This window comes from Stigmatopora argus, chromosome 15 (assembly GCF_051989625.1).
Source record: "Stigmatopora argus isolate UIUO_Sarg chromosome 15, RoL_Sarg_1.0, whole genome shotgun sequence".
NCBI lineage: Eukaryota > Metazoa > Chordata > Actinopteri > Syngnathiformes > Syngnathidae > Stigmatopora > Stigmatopora argus.
Window position 1 is genome coordinate 5,917,360 of NC_135401.1, and position 20,510 is coordinate 5,937,869.

General features: G+C 43.0%; 1 protein-coding gene across 12 annotated transcripts in view; it reads left to right on the top strand.

The window, feature by feature from the left end:
* meis2a (Meis homeobox 2a) overlaps nucleotides 1–20,510 on the top strand; it is a 137,212-nt gene that overhangs the window by 100,801 nt on the left and 15,901 nt on the right. For all 12 annotated transcript variants that reach the window (XR_013305066.1, XM_077620227.1, XM_077620229.1 and 9 more), the window contains one exon: nucleotides 13,176–13,252. Coding sequence is in view for 11 of the 12 variants with exons in the window: in XM_077620227.1 (XP_077476353.1) it covers nucleotides 13,176–13,252 (77 nt within the window). In the remaining variant the exon portion in view is untranslated. The remainder of the gene's footprint in view (nucleotides 1–13,175; nucleotides 13,253–20,510) is intronic.

Here is a 20,510-nt window from a genome sequence, read left to right on the forward strand (position 1 = left end):
TGCAAAACGGTATTTGTTTTCCCCATAGTGACAAGGCATTCTGGAACAAAAACAATTATATATATAGTCAGTTGAATGGAAATCCCACCTTTGCAACAGAATTGACTTTTATGCAGACTTCAAAACTGACATCATTTGTTTCTAATCATCTGTGGTGCAGCAGTATATATAGATAAATAATGTCCTGTTTTTGCTGGAAACAACAACACAGGTGGTTCTACTGTTACTTCTCTGACGTGCTCATTTTCTTTGTGAAAGAAGCTGTTCTAGACTGCCCCATTATTTGCATCCTGGCTTCACGCAGCAGTGCCAGAATGATAAAAAGCTACACCACATGCTGATCCAGGGAAAATAAAATCCCAACGATAGAAGCGGTGGAAATCAAAGAGAGAAAAAAAATCAAATATATAAATCCAAATGTAGGCCTTGGCTCCAGATGTGAATCCGTCTGACTATTGATCGCTGGTGCCGCAGATCCCCAAGGCTGCGGTGTCTGACACACAAAGCACCCCGCTTAAGCCCATGAAGCAGACTGTACGAGTATTTAGATGACGACAACACTCTCCCAATCCAGTGCATCCTCCTACTCCTCTTTCCATCGCCTTTTCCAACAGAGATGCGGAAAATTAAAATGCGTAATTAGCACCACGTCTCCAAATGGATCTCTCCTTTATGTTCATTACTTCAACCAGGGGGCAATTACAAGTTCAAAGGAGTTTTTAGGGGCATCCACAAGCCGCATAATAACTCGCAAATGAAGCATTGCACATTTGTCACAGCGTGGCTGACGATGTTGATGTTGAGTCATCGGCCCCAAATGTGAGCCACCCCAAGGCGTCGGGTTATCGGGCCCCAATCCTCTTATGCGCGTTTATTCTTTGTTTTTAACCAACAACAACAAATACTGGTGACATTTACACTAACTTCCTATATGTGGCCTCTTTCCACTGATATCAAACACACACACTCAGTTTTTAATAGAAGTAAAACACTAGTTATATTTACTATAGATATGAGTTAAATTACGAGTTAAAAACAACCTATTTTAGCTACACTTAAAAAATTAAACCCCATCATCCTATGGTCAACCTGACCAACACATGACTGCGGATGTCTCGTGTTTTGCCTCCGACGTTTTGTCTCAGTTACCTCTTGGGCCGGGTCACAGCGGTCTAATCCTGACTTCAGGTGGCTGTACAGCACACTGGGAGAAAGGCTAGCAAGGGGCCGGGAGGTGAGATCCTGTTACAAGAGTTCGCCGAGCAAAGGGGGTCACCGTGATCTGGAACGATCACACATGGCTTTGCTCACGCATACATGCACATGCATGGACACACAACACATTAGTTAGAGCCCGGCTTATCTGGGTCCGGCAGCCTCGGGTTTCATCTCATTCTTTATCTCAGGACTGTACGGCCACTCTTTTAGTCCGTCTCTGCCGTCCCGACTGTTTGTTCTCTAAAATCTATCCGCTTCACGTTAAGATGCTGTGATATGATCGACATGGCGAACCGCTCCGGCGGCCATGCGTCACACTCTCATTGTACTCCCTACAAGGGGAACACAGCTGTGGATCTACAGACTCAACCTTAGGGGCTTTCAGGCCAGAATCGGAATGTCGGGCATATACTGCCGTTTAAGGCTCTGCTTTTCGATATTAAAACTGGAAGTGTAGAATGTATTCAATGTTATACGTACTACTGCTGACCATATCATACAAATACATTTTATTCCGATGAGTTCATAAGTGTATGTTTTATTATTATTAGTATTAAATACAATTTTACAAAACATTCAAATACTTCTAGTATCCAATATGCATGTGCTATACCATTAACTCTACTGGGAATAAACAAGGAATCTGAAATAAAATGGGTACAAAATGATGAAAGTAATACTATTACTTGTCTCAGTTGCTTGAGCAGCCCAAAAATAGGTCTAAATAGTCGCCAGTGATTTGGAATGGAGGCCTATCATGTGTAACTCAGTCTGTAAGAAGTCATTTCTCACCAGTGGGACGACATCCATCACCATGGCCAAGCTCTGGCTGTTTCATTAAGTAGCCCATCCAGGCAGACAGATGTGTTCAGCAGACAGCCGTGTTTGCCTATGCAAGAACGCGTATTAACCCACGATCCTTTGGGGGAGATTAATAGGCTGCGAGCCTCTTTCCATTGATTATCTTCATGCTATGCCCACCCCCTTTCCTCGTGCCAGATATTAAAAACTAATGAAGCCTATTGAAAGCTGGGGAACGGCAAGCCTCGTCACGGATCATTTTCGGTTTATTTGGACTCAAACCGAGAGGGCTCCCTTCAAGGCGCAGTTTGAGTGGATTTAGAAAACAAATGTGGCGAGAGTGCAGACAGTGGGATTTTACAAAAAGGGGCTGCGATCCTGAGAAAAGACAACTGAGCGCTTTGGGAGAAGCGACGAGATGGCGCAGATGTTAACAATTCGGCAGCGGTGCAAAAGCATTCCCAGTGTTAGAACCTCCTAATTGCTATAATGGAGGTGGTAAGCGTTGACAGTAATGGAGTCGTGGGGATCCATCCCCGGCAACCTGAATTAGGGGCCACATGCTCGATGCACATTGTTTTTTGTCTTGCCCAAATTTTAGTCTGGCAATGAAAGCTGGACGCTGACTGACGCAAATGTTTGGGGGTAGGCATGCGACATAGCTAAAGGCCTAGCCAGGAAAGAGTTAAAAGGAGCCGTGTGATGGCCTCACCTCTGCACCGGGACTGGTGAAAGGCGGCAGGGTGCTGTCGGGGAAAATGACTTCCTGAGACATTACCATCAATCACCAGACAGGTCAGGCCCCCCGATCCTTCCATCAGGATGGAAAGTAAGGGGGGGTGCTTGTTGGGGGTGGATTATACTTGAGGGGAAGACTGGGTTCAGGCTTGTCGAGGAAACAGCTATCGCCAGACTTTCTTTCAACGTCTTGACTGTTTTATGTCCTAGTGTTCATCTTGCATCTTTTCCGATGTTTTTCGAGAAATTCCGGAATGGACGCGAGTCCCTCCCTCTGCTCCATTGCATCATTGGTATTCTCTAGGCATTGGGCCCAGAAACCAATCTTTAAAGCAAGAGAAGGAAATAGAGAGGGGGTCAAGATGGGGAGATGGGCGACAGCTGTCTGACACCCACAGATGGTCTTCCTCCGACCGTGTTTTTCTGTCTATCTTTACTCTTTTTTTCTAAAAATGAAGGATGGTTAAGGGGAGGTGCTTGGGTTACCTAAGTGAGCGGTTGTGTTACATTCCAGAGAAGGGAAGGGGTAGATGGTGTGGAGGGGGGGTGGTTCAACGAGTTGTTGAAAAGAACACAGACGCTTGTCAACAGCCTTCCTAGCCGGGAAGCCATCATGCAATCGCTTTAGACCTGGAGGTCAATGACCCTCTTGTTGGACTCAGATAGAGAGAGCAAAATGTACGTGTAATATTTTTGGGTTGGTTTGTTCGTAAAAGATGACGTGAATCGGAACCATGCAAACCAGACCACATCAAACATTTACACCCTGGTCAACATCTTTAAGCTTCCTTTGCCAAACCTGAATATAATCTTTTTTCTATAATTCCATCAACTCTATCGTTTGTTTTAATGGCGTTTTGTACGTGAAAGTAAAGTAAAAAACATGTAGTACATTTAGTTTTAATGTTAGTATGGCCAAGACCAGCCTGATTTTTGTCGTAGTCAAAATACCATTTAGTAAATTAACTAACATGTTTATGGTGGCATGAAATGCATTAATGTTAAGGTTCTCCTATGGGATGGGAAGTGATTTAGAAAGCTGATTTCACAATCAATTATAATCCCCTACCAAAAAAGCCTCACCATTTCTTTTTAAAAGCTAGCCGAGATTGTAAATGCATAAGTCAGCACTGCTAGAATACAGCACCGTCCTTTTATTTCTTCCGATGGGCAAAATGGAGTCAAGAGGAATATAGTGGTGAGGAAATGGCAGAGCGGCAAGCATGGTGCCCCCTCAGCGAAATGGCCCATTTGATTTGAGCAGTGAAAGTTCATCAGCTTTATTAATGCCAAGGTGTATAAATGAAGTATGAATTAACCGACTTTTATGGAGCTGAGTCGTCTTATGAGCTAATGTTTTAGTGAGTTGCCGTGAGCCCGAGAGCTCAGCAGAGGTGGGGATGGGAGGGGGGTGGCTCGGAGACCAAGTGAAGTGTGCCGAGGTCCTCAGAGTCCATCCAGCGTGGCTGGACGCTTGCCCGATTGTAGCTCATCGTGTAAGCTGGTAGCGCGTGGGGACATTTGTCGCTCGCAGCCATGATAGTAAAAAATAGCAGGCCTGGAAAGAAGGTTAGCCTCATTGCTCTTGGCCACACAACATTTATGCATTGAAGAACACACGCACACGCGTGCATGCGCCCCGCCATCCTGTAATAAGCGGTAAGCTGAGCTAGCTGATGGTCATCCTCCCGTGGGGCTGCTGGTTGGCTGCCAACTTCCTGCCTTGCTTTGTCAGTGGATAAAGCCCCTAACAAACGACAGAGCTGTAAGCGAGGCAGGCGGGCCAGCCGGGTCAAAGGTGGGCCTCGACCCCCCCGGGCAGGATTGAGCCTAAGACCGAGGCCGAGGAGAAGGACGCAGGAACGCGGATCAGCTATTAACCGACACGGTTGGCCTTTTTTCTTCTTCTTCTTCCGTCGTACATCGTCTCACCATTGTGGGCAAAAAAGCGAAAGCTCCTCAGGGCGTTTGTGAGCCTTGTTGAGCAATGACAGGAGATAGCGTCTTGACGAGTTGAAAGCATGACTGGGAAGACGTGCGTGCGTGTGTGATGGGGCCCCAAAAAATCCGCAGCTACAACAGGTTGGGGCAGGGTGGCGCTTATTAAAGGCTTGGGCGCCTTTGTTTTCATGCATGTTACTTGGAGTCTCGCATGAATGCACCTTTGCTAACCATCAACTCAACTGTGCTGCGGCTCTTGCTCAAGTTGGACAATTTTCTTGCTATGGTTTATAATGTAATGCACATTTCTTGGTGCACGAAAGTCTTTATTGATATTTCAATTTAATATGAACATTGTAATGCAAGTAGCAAATATGTTGCACATGTATCCTTAAATGCAATATGTAAAACTTACCGTGCTTCATGACATGTATATTTAATATGTTGTGCAGTGCCTATACGGTATTGTTAATGATCATTTTAAATGTTCGTATGAATATTGGATGATGAACATAAAATACAATTAAGAAAGACCAATCAATTTTGACTAGGGGGACTTGCATCGATCATTTTAATTTTTCTTTGACCCATGCTTCTTTTGCATAATTGTGAAACCTTTGTTTTGCATTTTTTATTTTTACAAGAAAACTATGCAAACTGGAATTTTGCAATACTCGGACCACTCAAACCAATCATTATATGTCCACCCCCATGAACATGTTAACACACTGACAGACATAGACAAGGCACTGAAGGAGAGGAAAGCAAATCTTTCTTTTCCAGCTCGCTCGGTCGAGAGGGAGGGAAAATTTGACACGGCTGACTTGAGCACATTTAGCATCATTAGCAAACAGGAAGTTTCCCCTGCAGCTGTTTGCGCCATGAAGGGGGAAGCAAATGGGAGGCAGTGGTGGGTTCAGCAGGGGTTTTGGACAAACCTTACCCCCCACTTTTTGATATTTTTTTTGTGTGTGTGTGACCTGAGCACAAAAAACTGACATTACAAATGTCTTATGATATCTCTCAAATTGGCGTGACATTCCACAGTTGGCCTCCGGGTGTGTGTGTGTTGGGGGATTGGTAGTAGGGTGGTGGTGGGTTGGCGTTGTTGTTTGTCCTCAGTAAGTGGTTGCGCTCTTGTCGTGTCCTGAGGCTCGCCGTTCGAGCGCCGCGGCCTTTCACGGTAGAATGTGAACTCTTAAAGAGGCAGCAGAGGCGAGAGGAGAGCGGCTTGGCTTGTGTATCCCAATACTTATGCTCATTAAGTTAATGCACAATGAAAGGGAGAGCCGTCAAGTGGAAACTCTCAGAAGCTTCTATTTGAGCAGCGGACCCCCACCACTTGCCCTCCCCTTTTCATCCTCTTTTCTCTTTTTTTTTCCCTCACAAATGAATCTGTTTCAATTTCAACTGAAGATCAGCCCCACTTTGCTCCCAATTGGCAGGTCAAACAAGCAACACAATGGGGAACAGCGGCCTCAAAAGGAGATTCTGTATGTTAATATTAAGTCCCAACAAGATTGTCTCCTTACAATAGATGAGCTTTAATGTAACACGACGCCAGGTGATTCATTGTTTTCCCTTCGGTCTTATTTAGAAAATCACTGCGGTTTCCTTTCTTTTACAATGTGTGCGTACGTCATTAAACGGCACTGTTGTTTATTCAGAAGCTTAGTTAGCTCACTGTTGCTCCTGATGACTTTATGACTGGCAACAGAGGCAAGAGCTTTGCATGGGAGGATCGGTTTAGTGCTCATTTAAAAGCACAGGCAGGCAAATCAGAGGATCTGCCAACCCTTCCAGTCCACAATGATTTGACTTCTAGTGCCAATAAGTTCAATGAGTGCCCTATAAAAGGTTAAATGAAAACCCTGAATTAGTGGCCGGCCAATCGCAGGGCACAAGAAGATTCAATTGAGTCATTAATTTCATATCAGAATAAATGGAGTTTCCAGCTTGCTTAGAGAACAAATTTAACCCATGTCACTCTACTTATTCTTTTAGAATAACCCTTTGGCGTAGTGGCCAAAAGTCTTTAACAGAAAACCAAAAACTGTTGTATCTTACTGACATGAGGTGAGGCAGAGAGTCAGTAGAGCGCCGGGTGCCCCTGAGCGGGCAGTTATCACAACAAAGCCGAGCTGGGGCCGGTCTGCAAAAAGCGGGCCAAATTCCTGCCCTGTAGGACCTGGCTTACAGCTCCAGCGGAAGCTTTGAACGACGGTTGGGAGGGGGGCGGCGAGGGGGGGCCATCAGACGAGGCCAGACGGGTTACCGAGAAAGTCATAGCTTCTGGGGCCCGGAGAAGAAGAAGGCCTGGAGAAGCAGAACTCCGAATCAAGACCTCCCTACTCCCAGACTGTATTGCTCCAACGTCATTAAAATAGGCTCATCTCTGCAGCTTGCGGCTACAAATAAGATCAAAACAGAACTATTGGCAAAATGATAAATCACTGGTCACAAGCGCAGGTACACCTACTCAAAGATAATGCGTTGAAAACATACAAACAATGAATTGTACAGTATAGACAACTAATTGGGTTAACATTTATATTTGAGAAAATAACTAGAGGCCATTTTTGCGTGCATGTAACATATTTCTGACAGTGTCAGTTATGTTATAGAAACAAGTGAAATGATTCTAAAACTGCCACTGACAGCTAGAGAAGTCAAATTTCATTGTTAAAAAGCTAGCAATGGTTGAGTTTGAACTATTCATCTTTAATGCAATGGACAGCCAATCCATTTGAACTGGAAATAATTACTGCCTTTAAATAAGCACAAAAATAATAGTCGCTGTATAATCTATTTTAGGATGACAGGTCTTAATTGGTGATGTTTTTTTTTGTTTTGTTTTTAACTGAACAAAATGCTTTTGTTAAATGAATGCCTTCTATTATTATCCACAGTACTGGCAAAAGCCCACTCATGTCTTTGTTTTTATATAATGCCAATGTGTAAACCAGCATTTGTTTTTTTTGTTTTTTTGTTGCTCGGTGTAGCGAGTCTGGAGGTGCGTTGGGATTGTGTGGGAGTGATTGCTATTTAGCCTCGCCGAGCTCGCAACAATCACGGGTGCTCCTTCCCCACCCCTCCCATTTAGTCCTTAAAGCTCTCGCTACCCTGCCCCTCCTCACCCGTTTACGGCTACTGTAGGTTTACAGCTTCGCACCATCTCCGAATGAACGGCGTAGGGCAAACAAGCGTCCTGGCGTGGGTCCAGCGGCATCAGTCTAGTGGCGATGCACTGCCAAGCAAGCAGGCCGATAGTCAGACAGGCAACCCTTCTCCTTCTTTCGCCTCGGGCCTTGCCAGTCGACCTTCTGTTTGCAATCATCGCCATTTTTTACTGTCAAAAGGGCAGTCCACTGCCAGTTACACAGGAGGTGGTATGTTCTGAATGTGCTTGACGCTGGGGAGAGGGATGGGGTGAAGATAGGAGAGTACTTTCATTGGTTGTTATCAGCGGTTGGCATGTAGTAGTTGTGGTTTGGGAGCTGGCATCGGGTGAGTTCTTTTTATAAGCGTGGGTGGCTGTTTAGGTGGGAGCAGTGTTATTAAACCACAGAGGCACGTGGCATTTTCGTGAGGTTTTAAGAGGTAAAAGAGCATTCAAGGTGGATGTTCCAGCTGGGCTATGTTGCAGAGAATGTCATTAGAACCTTTGCAAATGCACTTTATGTCACAATCATCACATTATTGTGGTACAGTACGGAAATATGTTTTGAAAATGATTCTAGTGAAATGTAGCATGATTTTACTTTTAAACAATATTTAAGTCTATTTTTAACCTTGGGTTTTTACTATTAACAGCACACTATATTATACCAAATTCTTTTTCAGTTTGGTTGGCTTTATGAAGCACATCAAAGCTCTACCATAAACACTCCCAAAATACTACAAAGGAAATGCAAAAAAAATAAGACAAAATAATACATAAATGGAAAGAAATAATGAAATGAAATTTTATGCCATGATTTCAAGTTTTGATTTAAATTCTTTTCTAACTGTTATGTTTCTTTGAGCAATAATATCCTGGCATTAATTGTCACCTGTCATTCTATTTGCACTTCTCAAATTTATGACCAGCAAATCTGTCAAAAAAGGCATCTTATAAATCACAAAGGCTAGTAAACAAGCATGATTGATAGTGAAAAACATTATTTGTCATATCTTTTTCATCTGCAACCATCTCCCAATATGCATCCGCTGTCTTTGTCATTTGTCACCAAAGCCAATTGAAACGTTAATAACGGGGAGTCGATATTTAAAATGTGCCAATCTTTCTCCCCCCGCCAGACTACCGCATGCAGATTTCATATTAAAATGCCATTCCTTATATTTGATTGCATTCATTTTCTGACAGCGGATAATACCATCAACCTGCAGTCACTTTGATTAAAAACAAATACGATTCCAATCAGTGTGAGGGATATTGCTGTTAAATGACAACCAAAACTCGCACCAAGAAATGTAGAATGATGCTGTCATTTGTCTGGCTTTTGTATGCAATGAAAACTATTTTCAAAGAATAAATGTGTATATGATCAATTCAAAAATGTTACTGAAAAACGACCAGTCATAAAGAATTCAAATACAATGTTATTCATTGGCTTGAACAATGCGTATATAAAAAGCATTGGAAAATAATTGTAATATTCTTGCTAAACATGAACTAATTTAAAAGGTGGGGTACTGAACATTTGAATACATGTAAAAGAAATGATGAAAAGTTTGTTCTAAAATTTCAAGGATCCCCAAATTTAATCATAATAAGAATAAAAAGATGGCTCTCCAGCTTTTACTTTGATTTTGGCAACTACAAATCCATATCTCAAATCTTGAGAAATGCCCATACAAACAAACAAACAAATGCAACGTCCTCCTCCTAAGGTCATAAAACTGCACCTATATTTCACAGCGGTCATTAGTGGTGAATCCTTTCTGTGTCGTCGTGGCGACGGGGTAAACAGCCAATATCCAGCCTATTTCCTGGGAGTCATTAGCGTGGAATAGGTTTTCGCAAAGCCATACCACAACCTTGTGACCGCCGTCTATAACTCACGTCAAACGCTGATGATGTCATTCATCAATCGGATCGGTTCGCTGTGGCCGGAGGGGAGGAGGGCGGGGGTCGACATCATCAGGCGCAGGGCCGAATGAAATGCAGGATAATGATCGGTCTGAAGATGTTTGCGGCGAATGGATCGGACATTTGGTGACCGTGGAAAGAGGAGACGTGGCTGAAAATGTGCGGCAAAGTCAAGGGAGTGCGGTCTGTTCCCCCTTGGAAGCTGGCACAGTTTAAACTTGGAATGTTCGACAACCGCAGGAGCCATTATCAGAGAGGAAGAACACATCACACCCTGTAATTGAGCCCCAATCACATGCACTTGCAGAATGTTATCCACCTGTGTGTGTTGGTGTATAATGCGTGAGTGTGCGCACATGTTTATCGATGATAGACAAGATGCTCTCGTCAGCATGGTGGCCTTAACTTAATTAACGAAGCGGTTTCGATCGTAGCTGACAAATTGAAGCTTCTCGTCTGAGCCGCTAATTATTTATTAGACTGCGGCCGGGCTGCTTTTAAGGCTATTGGTCAAAAGTAGCTGCTGTGGGGAAGAGGACCAGAGACTGAAAGGGGAAGATTGTCTTCCTGTGTGTTTGTGTGCCATCCATTAAATAATCATGTTCTGATGTCTCAGGAGGACCGAGTGAGACAATGTCAAGGTTTAAACGGCATGTTTCATACAATTCAATTGTGGGCTTTTCGTGTCACATTTTCTTCAGTTTATTTCTTGTTACTACATAGTGTCAATAAATTGGACTTTACAAAACAAACAAAAGGCTAAGACTGATAGCATTTGTATTCTGTCACCCCCCCAAAATGGACATGAATAAATATAACGTCAAAATTCACGAATCAATATTTTAAGGTGTGCAATGAAATCTTTATTTAAAAATAAAACATAATTCAATTAAATGTGTTGTCAAACAATGGAGGAAAAACATAAACATACATGGAGTAAACCAAAATATTGCACTTCCCACCCATGTGTACTGTACAGAAATTAACGCGACAAGGTTACTCGGGGGTCTAAAGAGTCATTCTCCGATTTCACGGTTGCTGCCACCTCATAACCACCAGGCCCACCATGGCGGCTCACTTCTCAAGTCCATCTGTTTGTGTGCGAGTCTGCTTGCTTATGTGTTTGTCGTTGTGATCCATGAGCTCCATGCTGGAAGGAAAACTGCCGCAACATAAAGTGTGGGTGGCCTGCAGTCCAAATCGTAAAAAAAAGACGTGTTGGAGTTTTGGTGAATGTGTGGGTGTCAGGGTTTGGGGGGCGGGGAGCTGGATGGATAAACTAGTCAGAAGGCAATTGGGGTGGTGTGTGGAACCCCTAAAGTGGTCCCCCTCCTGGGGTTTAATGATTTGGTTTAAAAATGTGCGAACTTTTAAAATGCTGTCTTAATGTCACAAGTATTGTTGCCTGCACATTCTCATCTGACCAGATCTTATCCTGACATATAAAAAAATTAAAAATTAGGAAAAAATAATGTTCAGTCCCAATAGACTTTAAAATTGCCCTTTTAATGCTGATACAAGATTTCCATACAATTGTTTTTAAGCAGTCGTGTTTTATGTGAATCACTCTCATACAATGCTATACATAAAAACTTTCCAAATAGCCAATTTGTTATCAATGTTGTATTTCAAGGCTATTCTGTGGTTATTTTGAGGTTTTTTTTATACTGTAATGTACTTTTTGATGAATTCTTTCTTTCCAAATTTTAAATGGGAACATTTTATAGTCAAACACTTAAGCACGAGGTGTCAGAGTGGCATTTCTGTGTCATGTATGTGCTCATCTGTGCCTGCTTGCACGTGCTCGCATACACACGCACAGAGAAAAACACGCACGTGTAGGCAAACATATAAGTCAATGAAGTCGCACTGTCTCCTGAGCCAAAGACGTGTCAACACTTGGCAATCAAAAAGTGTGTCTACTATTACGTTGTCGATAATTTCTCATTTCAGTGAGGCCGACACATTATATTAATCCCTCCGTGCAGACAGGACTCATTATTTGTCCTCTCCACTGTGTCTTGTATGTTAATTGTTAATTCTTCAAAGCATTTTTTCATGCTTTTTTGGCTGGGCTCCAGCACCCCTACGCTCTTTGTGAGGATAATCGTAACATAAAATTAATGAATAATACAACAACAGTGTATTTTAAAAGTAAAGTTTACAGGATCATGCATTCAACTACTGTTGCCAAACATTTTTTGTGACTCCAGCACAAGAATATTTTATCAAAATGTTTTTTTTTGTTTTTCTGTGTGCATCCCATTATTCTAGCCCCAAATCAATCATCAATACGCGTCATCCTCATTGTTCTGGGGTCGAGGGTGCGATGCCCTGCGATTGTCTAGCCACCAAGTCAGGTTGACCCTTGACTCGTAAGAATAAGCACTTCATGAAAATGAAATGAAAATACAAAAATGCAATTGAATCAACTTTGCATACCCTCTTGTGTTAATCCGCTTTTTCTACGGGTGTGCACGGGGAAAGAACTAGAAGAGTAGCATGTCGCTATTTTCTTTGAAGGGGAAGAATGTTAATGGAGCTTGAAACCACCTGAAAATAGAGGAGATTTAAGTGTCATCTTTTAAAAGGAATTTTTGTGCACGCTGATTTGTAGGTGTCAACTCTATATAATATTTCTGCGTGTTGATGAGCACTACGTAATGCAATGTATGCGCCTACAAACACTGTCTCATTTGTTTCATTTGTATGTGCCCATCTCCTAATCTGGCCCTTAAAGACATCTGTCAGAGCCAATCACTGTTGTTTTGTCATGCTTCAGAGCTAAGCAGCCCAAGACCCGGCATGTATATGTCAGCCCTCGATAAAGCCATCGAAGCCAATGCGACTAGCGCCATGACGTCCTCAGGTGGAAATTTCTCAACTACGAAATGTGTTGATGGAATGAAAGCAACCTCAGATGCCATAATACAAACATGTTTGTGAGTGGCATTTGAAAAAGCTGAATTTTGGTTATTTTGCAACAGGTTGACAAATCAACTAATCCTCACTTGAATTTAAGATTGTTTCGTCCTACTGACGATGTACATACATACCAATGGCATTGCTATTTGTGTGAAGATGGGAGTGAAGTAGCAAGGTTCAGTTTTGAAAAACTTGTTCAGCCAGCTTTGATCGGCAAAGCTCAATTGTACATTTGTGCCTGCGTGTTTACGTTGAAGAGTGGGCGGATGCGTGCCTGATGGGTCTATACCGTGCCGGGGGAGTGGCGAGGTTGGCCTGAGGTCACAAAGAAGGTGCAGTGAAACGCACAACATGGGGGAAAAAAATGTCAGAAGCAACTGATAGACCACAAGGAATCTAACACTGTGGTATGCCTGACTATATTTATAAAGCTAATGAGTGTGTATATTGTTTCCTGCAGCACCCGTACCCATCTGAAGAGCAGAAGAAGCAGCTAGCCCAAGACACGGGACTCACCATCCTACAAGTAAACAACTGGTGAGTTCACTTTTCAACATCCTGGTGCTTTATGCTTCTAAAGTATAGGCGGGGACTCAACTGCCTGAGAAATGTATGTAGGTCATGTACAGCCCAGAAGTATAATTGTAAAATAGGGTTTTTGGATTCCCAAAAATGACAGAGATATATGAAATCTGGTTATCATTGGCAGAGTGATTCCATTCTTTTGCCTTGAAATTTTACGACAAAATGGTCAAATAAGCCATGAAGCTTGTTAACTCCCTAAAAAATTGACTTTTTCGTAAAGCTTATGATTATTCTCTTTCATAAATGTATGCTCAAAAATGGAAAATGTGAAGTAAGCATTTACATCTAAAGGATATAGAAAGGTTTTCTGCCAAAACAAGGAGCAATTCATTACAATTGACCAGATTGGTTAAAATGGTGTCGTCTTCTTTGGCCGAAATAAAATCCTGCAGTTCCTGCGGCCCCAGAATAGCTTGGAGATCCCTGTTTTAGGTGGACCCCAATTCAAAAAGGATTTCCCACCAATTTCCTAAATTGTAAAAACCATTTATGTGCATCGGTCCGTACCAAATGCACATACACACGAGTAAACACACATCCTATGATGTGCTTGCTACCAGAATCTTCCTGTTATCACTTAAGTCAGCGTCTCTTTGTGGCTTGATACACATGAAACTGACTGGGGTCTATTTAAGGCAGATCATAAGCTACCCCTGCAGCCCCCACACCCACAGACACCCCTGGCACCCCCTTTTCGCCCACCCCTGCCATCCCAAAAAGCCATGCCACGCTCCACCACCAGTGCCCCCACAGAAAAAGCGCCAGCCGCCCCCTCCCTGGTTTACGGCAGCTATATGGTAGGATTAAGGTGGCGGTGGCCAGGCCGGTGAGGCCTTTGTAGATGGCTTAGCACATGACTGGGGGTGGTGGATTAAATAAAATGATCACAGAAGCAAAGAAATGATACAGGAATTACTTATCAAAATACTAGCCTCGGTTTTATCTGCGGCTTAATTTGGTTCCGTACATTCTCAGGGTGATGTTCAGATTAATTGAAGTGACAGCCTCCTTTCAGCACGCCGGGGAGGTATTTGCACGGATTTCAGGTCTTACACAAACTTAATTATATGGAACCCCATTTTATCATTCTAATTCCATGTAGCGAAGGGTTCTATTTACAAATGACAAGTCTGTGCCTTTTATTCGCAGCTTTCCTTAATATATTTATCAAAGCGGGTTCATTTACAAAGTGCTCTATCTGCCGGGTACAGGCGGGCCCACATTAACGAAGCTTTTAGGTTTATCAGAGGCGCGGGCCGACAAGCCACCCGAGGGTCAATTGATTTTTTTTCTTTTTTGCCTCTCCGATTCATTTATTTTTCTCTTCGTCTCATTTTTCTTGGATCACAATGAGAAACATGCCTGCAGAATTAGCCTGGTTTGTCAGCCTTATCTAACACCGCCCCCCACCCCACACCACCACCACCAGCACCAGCACCATCTCGCGTTCTCCCTCACCCTTCTGCTTTATTCACCCTTCGAGCCAAGCTACTTAAATTGGCCACAGGAACCACCGTTATCAGACTTTAATGCACCCTACAGTGTGGATAGCATTTCAATTACACCGGTAAGCAAAGATTAGCCGCCTGTTTTCATGGCTTGCTCCAGTCGTCTAGAAGCGCGCCACGACGCACACCTTACCTAAGGGAGCAGAAAATTGAGTCGCCTCGCCTGTGTCATGGTGATTAATACAGCAGGAGCAGGGAAACTGACAGAGATTGACTTCAGAAATGCGACAATTTCTCCTTAACGCATTTACTGGCACTGAATACAGCCATCCTTCCCAGTTCAAATAGCTAGGACGCCTATTGTCATCAGTGGCAGGCATTGAGAGGAACAGCCAAATATAATGTTTGGACATGAATGCCTTGTCTTTTGAAGACTTATTAGAGCAGAGGTCACCAACTGGCTAGACTGAGGTCCAAGTACTGAACGTACATAGGGAGGCAGACCTACAGCCAAAATGAAGGGTTCTGGTTCTATTTTTAAGTGGCACAATGAGGACTGCAAGAGCAAGACTGGCAGGACAAGGGAGAGCTCTGGGCAAAACGTTTAGGAAGTTGAACAAATACTTTCACCACAAACAGGGTGAAGGCTGTGAGTCGTGGGTCATGCTTCTAGAAACCTGCTAGAAGCTGACACACTTGCATTTAAAATGGCTCACTGCAGATTCTACTTACAGTTTTATTATATGCATTGGAAGGTTCCTTCAGATATTTTTTATTTGCCCTCTTCTGGTTTCTCTTTCCAAGCCGAGATAGCCTGCCCGGGACATGACATACCGTTGCCGTCCGAAATTCCTGTTAAAAATAAAAGCTCTTCAAATTCCTGGCTAGGCCCTCGCATTGTTCTGTCTTTGCCTTTGATGCGTGGCCGCTGCCAACGTGACGGGCCAAATACAGATAGAGATATAGTCAGGAAGACAGAGACCCGGCGGTGGTGGTTAGTAGAAGAGGAGGGGGCGTTGGGCTGGATGGCCGCCGTCTTGGGTTTCCAGTGCTCTCCCCCATGGGGGGAAAAAGATGTGCTGAATCAGTGCTTTGTCCTCCGCCACAATTGCGGTCCAGCGACGGCACAAGGCCGCCCTGTGTTGGAGTTGGTCCCCTCCTACCTGATCAAACCGTCCTCCCTTTTCTACCTTGGGCTCACCTGGATGGGCCCAAAACAATCGCTTGAAAAACTCCTATTCCTGTTATCTTCAATCTGCATCATGAGCCAATAGCCTCACCCGAATACATTAGTTGGCCGCAGTTAATAAAGCACAAGGGAAAAGGTTAAAGTCCACTATTCCACCGCTACTTGATTATCCTTTTAATGGTACCCGATGTGTACATACTGTGTGTACATGGTATTTCTAATGTGGCACCGGGATGTGTCCTTGTTTTGACAGATGTTTCTATCGTAAGCGCACATTGCACCCTTAGTTACCACTGCACAAGCAGTTTTTCTGTGTAAATTTTGGAACGAGCAGGTGTTTGTTTTGTTTTCCATCATTCTCGGTCTTGGCTTCATTTAGAAAAATAGAATAGAATAACAATTATGTGTTTGATGTAGCTTTGGAGCAAATTCTTAGTCTGTCAAAAAGACAAATAGATTTTGAGCGCAGGTTAAAGATTTTTTTCGCTACTTCAGATTCCTAAGTGTAATGAAAAAAATGCTTACAAGAGTCGATTCTTTTAAAAAAGTATTCCTTTTAATCTGAGCGGTAGATTTTAAAAACAACATTGTATAAAATGTGCACAATTCGGATTGTTAGCCTTTGGCATACACCTGACAGAGAAAATGAAATGACCAGGTGAAGCGTTTTCCTCATAGAACCCCATATATCGCAGCCATCATTTGGAACTAAATGGGGCCTGACCAGATCCTCGACATCAGGCCCAGCACGAGTCATCTCCTTTATTTACCTCCGCGGTGACGCAGTCATGGCATATACACATATGAGATGACAAATGACGACGGGAGAAAGGCTGCTAAAAGAAAGGCAGGAAATGGTGGGCTCATTATTCCTTCGTCTTCAGAGGCAGCCAGAAAGAGAGAAGATGTCACTTCTTGGCATATATGATGACGGACTGCTGTGCCAATGGAGCACTAATAACAATAAAGAGGGCACTAAGCCACACTCTATTTTTACTCCTCTGGCTCGTCTCTACAGCCCAGAGGGGAATACACGCACACGCACATGCACGCATGCACATACACACACATTGGAGAGCGAAAGAGGGGGAGAGAGACTCTAATTAGCGGCGAAAAGGAATACAATGAGTGAGTTATTAAGACACGGGGGCTGCTCTCAGCCAACCTTTGCCCCGTGTCGGAGCACAGGTCACATGATAAGGAAAGGAAATCCGCCAGACGACGGCGCCAGGCGGCCTGTGCCCACTGAAGACGCAAAATAGCTGCGATATCTGCAACCGTTCCCACAAGGGAGGGCATAGTACATGGACTTATGGTATTATTATTTTGAAAGCATCAATCAGCTGGTTATATGAGTTGCATAAGCCAATGACTGCTTACCATTTTGGGGGCATCCCGAAAGCAGATGGTAAAGGTACGAGGGAAACAAAATGGGGAAGGGAGGGAATGTTTTATGTCTTTAATTCCAAAATTGCAGCACCTTTAGTGGCAAAGACTTAAATATTTCAAGTTTTTTTTTTTTAAATAGCACCAGTGTTTTTTTTATTTTGTCATATCATTTTTTTCATTTTACAATATATTTAACAGGCATTGAAATTGACGTCGCTTTTGCTTTAAATTTCCTCACAATTTCCAACTCCAATTCCCATTAGTGGACATTGCCTTGGAATCCAGTTTGACCGACCGACGCTCAGTCCCACAATTAATTTTGCTTAAACCTCAAGGGTTAACATTTTATTCCACCAACTTGCCTGCTTCTTTGCAGTCCACAAAGCCAAGAAAAAGTCCAAACAAAGCCAACAACTTATCCTCCAACTTTGTGGAGCATTTTCCTACCTCCCATCTCCGGCCAATACAGAAACCTAGGACCACTGACTTTTATGTTCAATTTTTATGATCGCCTGATTTTGGCGGGCAACAAGCATAAGTCATATTTTCCAAATGTATCATAAAACTATGAAGCAAGAGCCACTAGCTTCTATTTACCCAATTCTTTGAAGATATGAGAGCCTCCGGGGGTTCCTCGACATCCTACTTTTCCCGTTTTCATCCTTCTTAACTTTGACCCAGATGGAAATGTCAGTGGCTTTTTTTTGACTGCAACCTGGGATTTCAGCCGGTGGCCGTGTCTCACCCCTAGCTTACTAAATATAGTAGGATACTATATACAGTTATATATGTGTTTGATTGGGGTAGAGCGAGCAAGAGGCGGGAGTCGCTTGATTCTGTGGCGATGCCAACACGGGCATCGTGATCCCTCTCATTTAGGCAGTGCTAATTGGTAGTTAATTAGCCGAATTGACTCTGTTGTCAGATCCCAAGTGTCAGCCCCCCACCTCCACCACCTACCCTCTAAATTCATTTGAGATGCGCAAATAATAATCACATCTGTAGGGATGAAGCAAATCGCTCGTTTTCATTGGTGACAGATTGCGACGCGAGCGAAGGCTCTTTTTAATAGATTTTTACGAAAATTCGATACTAGGGTAACTAGGAAAATTGTGACATTTTGATCTATTATGGTAGATGATGTATAACTGTGTATAAATGTATATATTACTTTTGAGAAGTGGTTTGGATGAATTTTAGTGTGTGGCTATATTCTTGTCCCAGAAAAGTACTGGCAAATCTCCCAGTTAAAAATGAAATGACATAATACATATTTTAATTCTATTGTTCTGGTTTTTAGGTGTTTAATAATCATTCCTAATAAATATGAGCTGTCCAAATATATACTACATGGACCAGTGTGCTACAGCACACGACAGGGTGAAGGCTCTGCAAAGAGTGCATATGCCATCTACTGGTTAATTTGTAACCTATGACAGAATAAGTTATTTAATTTTTTAAATATGTATACTCACTAAAGGAGTGGTACCTAAAACTTCGATTCTGAATTATTCAGCATAGAAAAAATAAGTTGGGCTCCAAGAAAGAATACAAACTGACCAATGCTATGTAATTAGCAAGTTTCAAGATGCTAAATTCACAACTGACATAGGGGTAGGATGTCAAAGTTAGTGTCCATAAGATCAAGAAAAATTACGACAACAAATAATTCTGTTGCGTTTTGGCAGGTCTTCAGCCTGTAATAATATTATAATGTTAAACCTGTACAGTTTTAGATGGGTAACATTTTTCAGAATGTATTATAATGCTAAGCTCCCAACTAAATCCCAGCAAGAATACATTGTCTTGGGCCTGTGTGAGACTGAGGAACTGAAAGAAGCATTGCGGGCAAAGCTTTGGAAGCGATTGGAGGTTGTAAGGAGATGGGGGTGCCTTTGTACTTTGCAGCACCTTTTGGCTCTTTCAAACCTCAACAGCTTGGTTTTATTGGTGGGGTCGTTTAATAACAAGAGCTTGCACGTTTGAAATAAAGTCGAGGCGCGTTTTGTGCGTGGGCGAGGCTCCTTTTTCCTTCTTTTTTTAATTCTTAGACGGGTAATTTCTGTAGCAGCAGGGAGGTCGACAAGTGTGGGAGAGGGAAAAGTAGGTTAATTTATTTCATTTGCAGAAAGAGAGAGGCGTTAAAACCTGTGGAGGGAAAAAGGGATCGCGAGGCAATGAAAGTGGAGGGTAATTTTTAACATGTATATTTCTTTTTGGGTTTTTTTCTGAACACAACTTAGCTCAATGCACGCGGGCAGCCGTTGTAATCCTGCCAGAATCCTCCCTTTGCCCGGAGGCCATCTGTGAGCAGAATAGCAATTTTATGACTTTGCCATTAAACCAATTTCACAGCCGTATTGTTTGTTAATGAGGCCCCCGCAAACGAGGCGAGATGTCACTCAATGGTGACGATTCTTCGACTCAACCTGTGCCATCTTCTTCTTCTTTTGTTGCTTCAAGTCGACCGCCCCAACCTCTCCCCTCCAAGCCACCTCCTTCAGGGGTCCCCGAAACATAAAAAAGCAAACTGTAAAGGATAAAATTCAAAGTCTATACAGTCAAGGCTTATGTTTAAGAGCTTCCATTTGCCTTTGGAGCTCATTGGGGCAAATGGAGGGTGGGCGGAGGGGGTTATTATCATACTATACAAGCTTGAAGGGACCTTTACAATAACAGGTTTAGACCAATTTGACATCAAATGTAATCAAAAATAGAAAATTTCAATAGTAACGTCCTTTATGCAGTTTTGGGGAATTCTGAAGCCATGCTTTTGCTGAGTCTGAGTTTACAAGTGACAAGAGATGTTCTTACTGATGCCCCACGCCGAGGATCACACAACCTGGCAGAGTACATTTGGAATAATTACTTTTATCTGCTGAGGAAGATAGCCATGGGAATTATGTGTCAGCCACAGGAAAAATGCCTGCTGTGTGCAAGTAGTTGTGTATGTGTGTGTGTGTGTGTGTGTAAGGGGGTAGGGTATGTACGTAAGAAAGGGCGTGGGGGACTGAAAGGGATAAAGGTGACCAGGTGTAACAGAATGGCCTTGAGGGTGTGTGTGTATGTGTGTGTGTGTGGGGGGGGGGGTGTTGGTGCGGACAGGATCTTGCCGCTGAGCTTTTTAAACTCTGTGAACCTCAAGTAGGTATTTTCTCTTTGTTGAGGCATGCTTCTTGTTTTT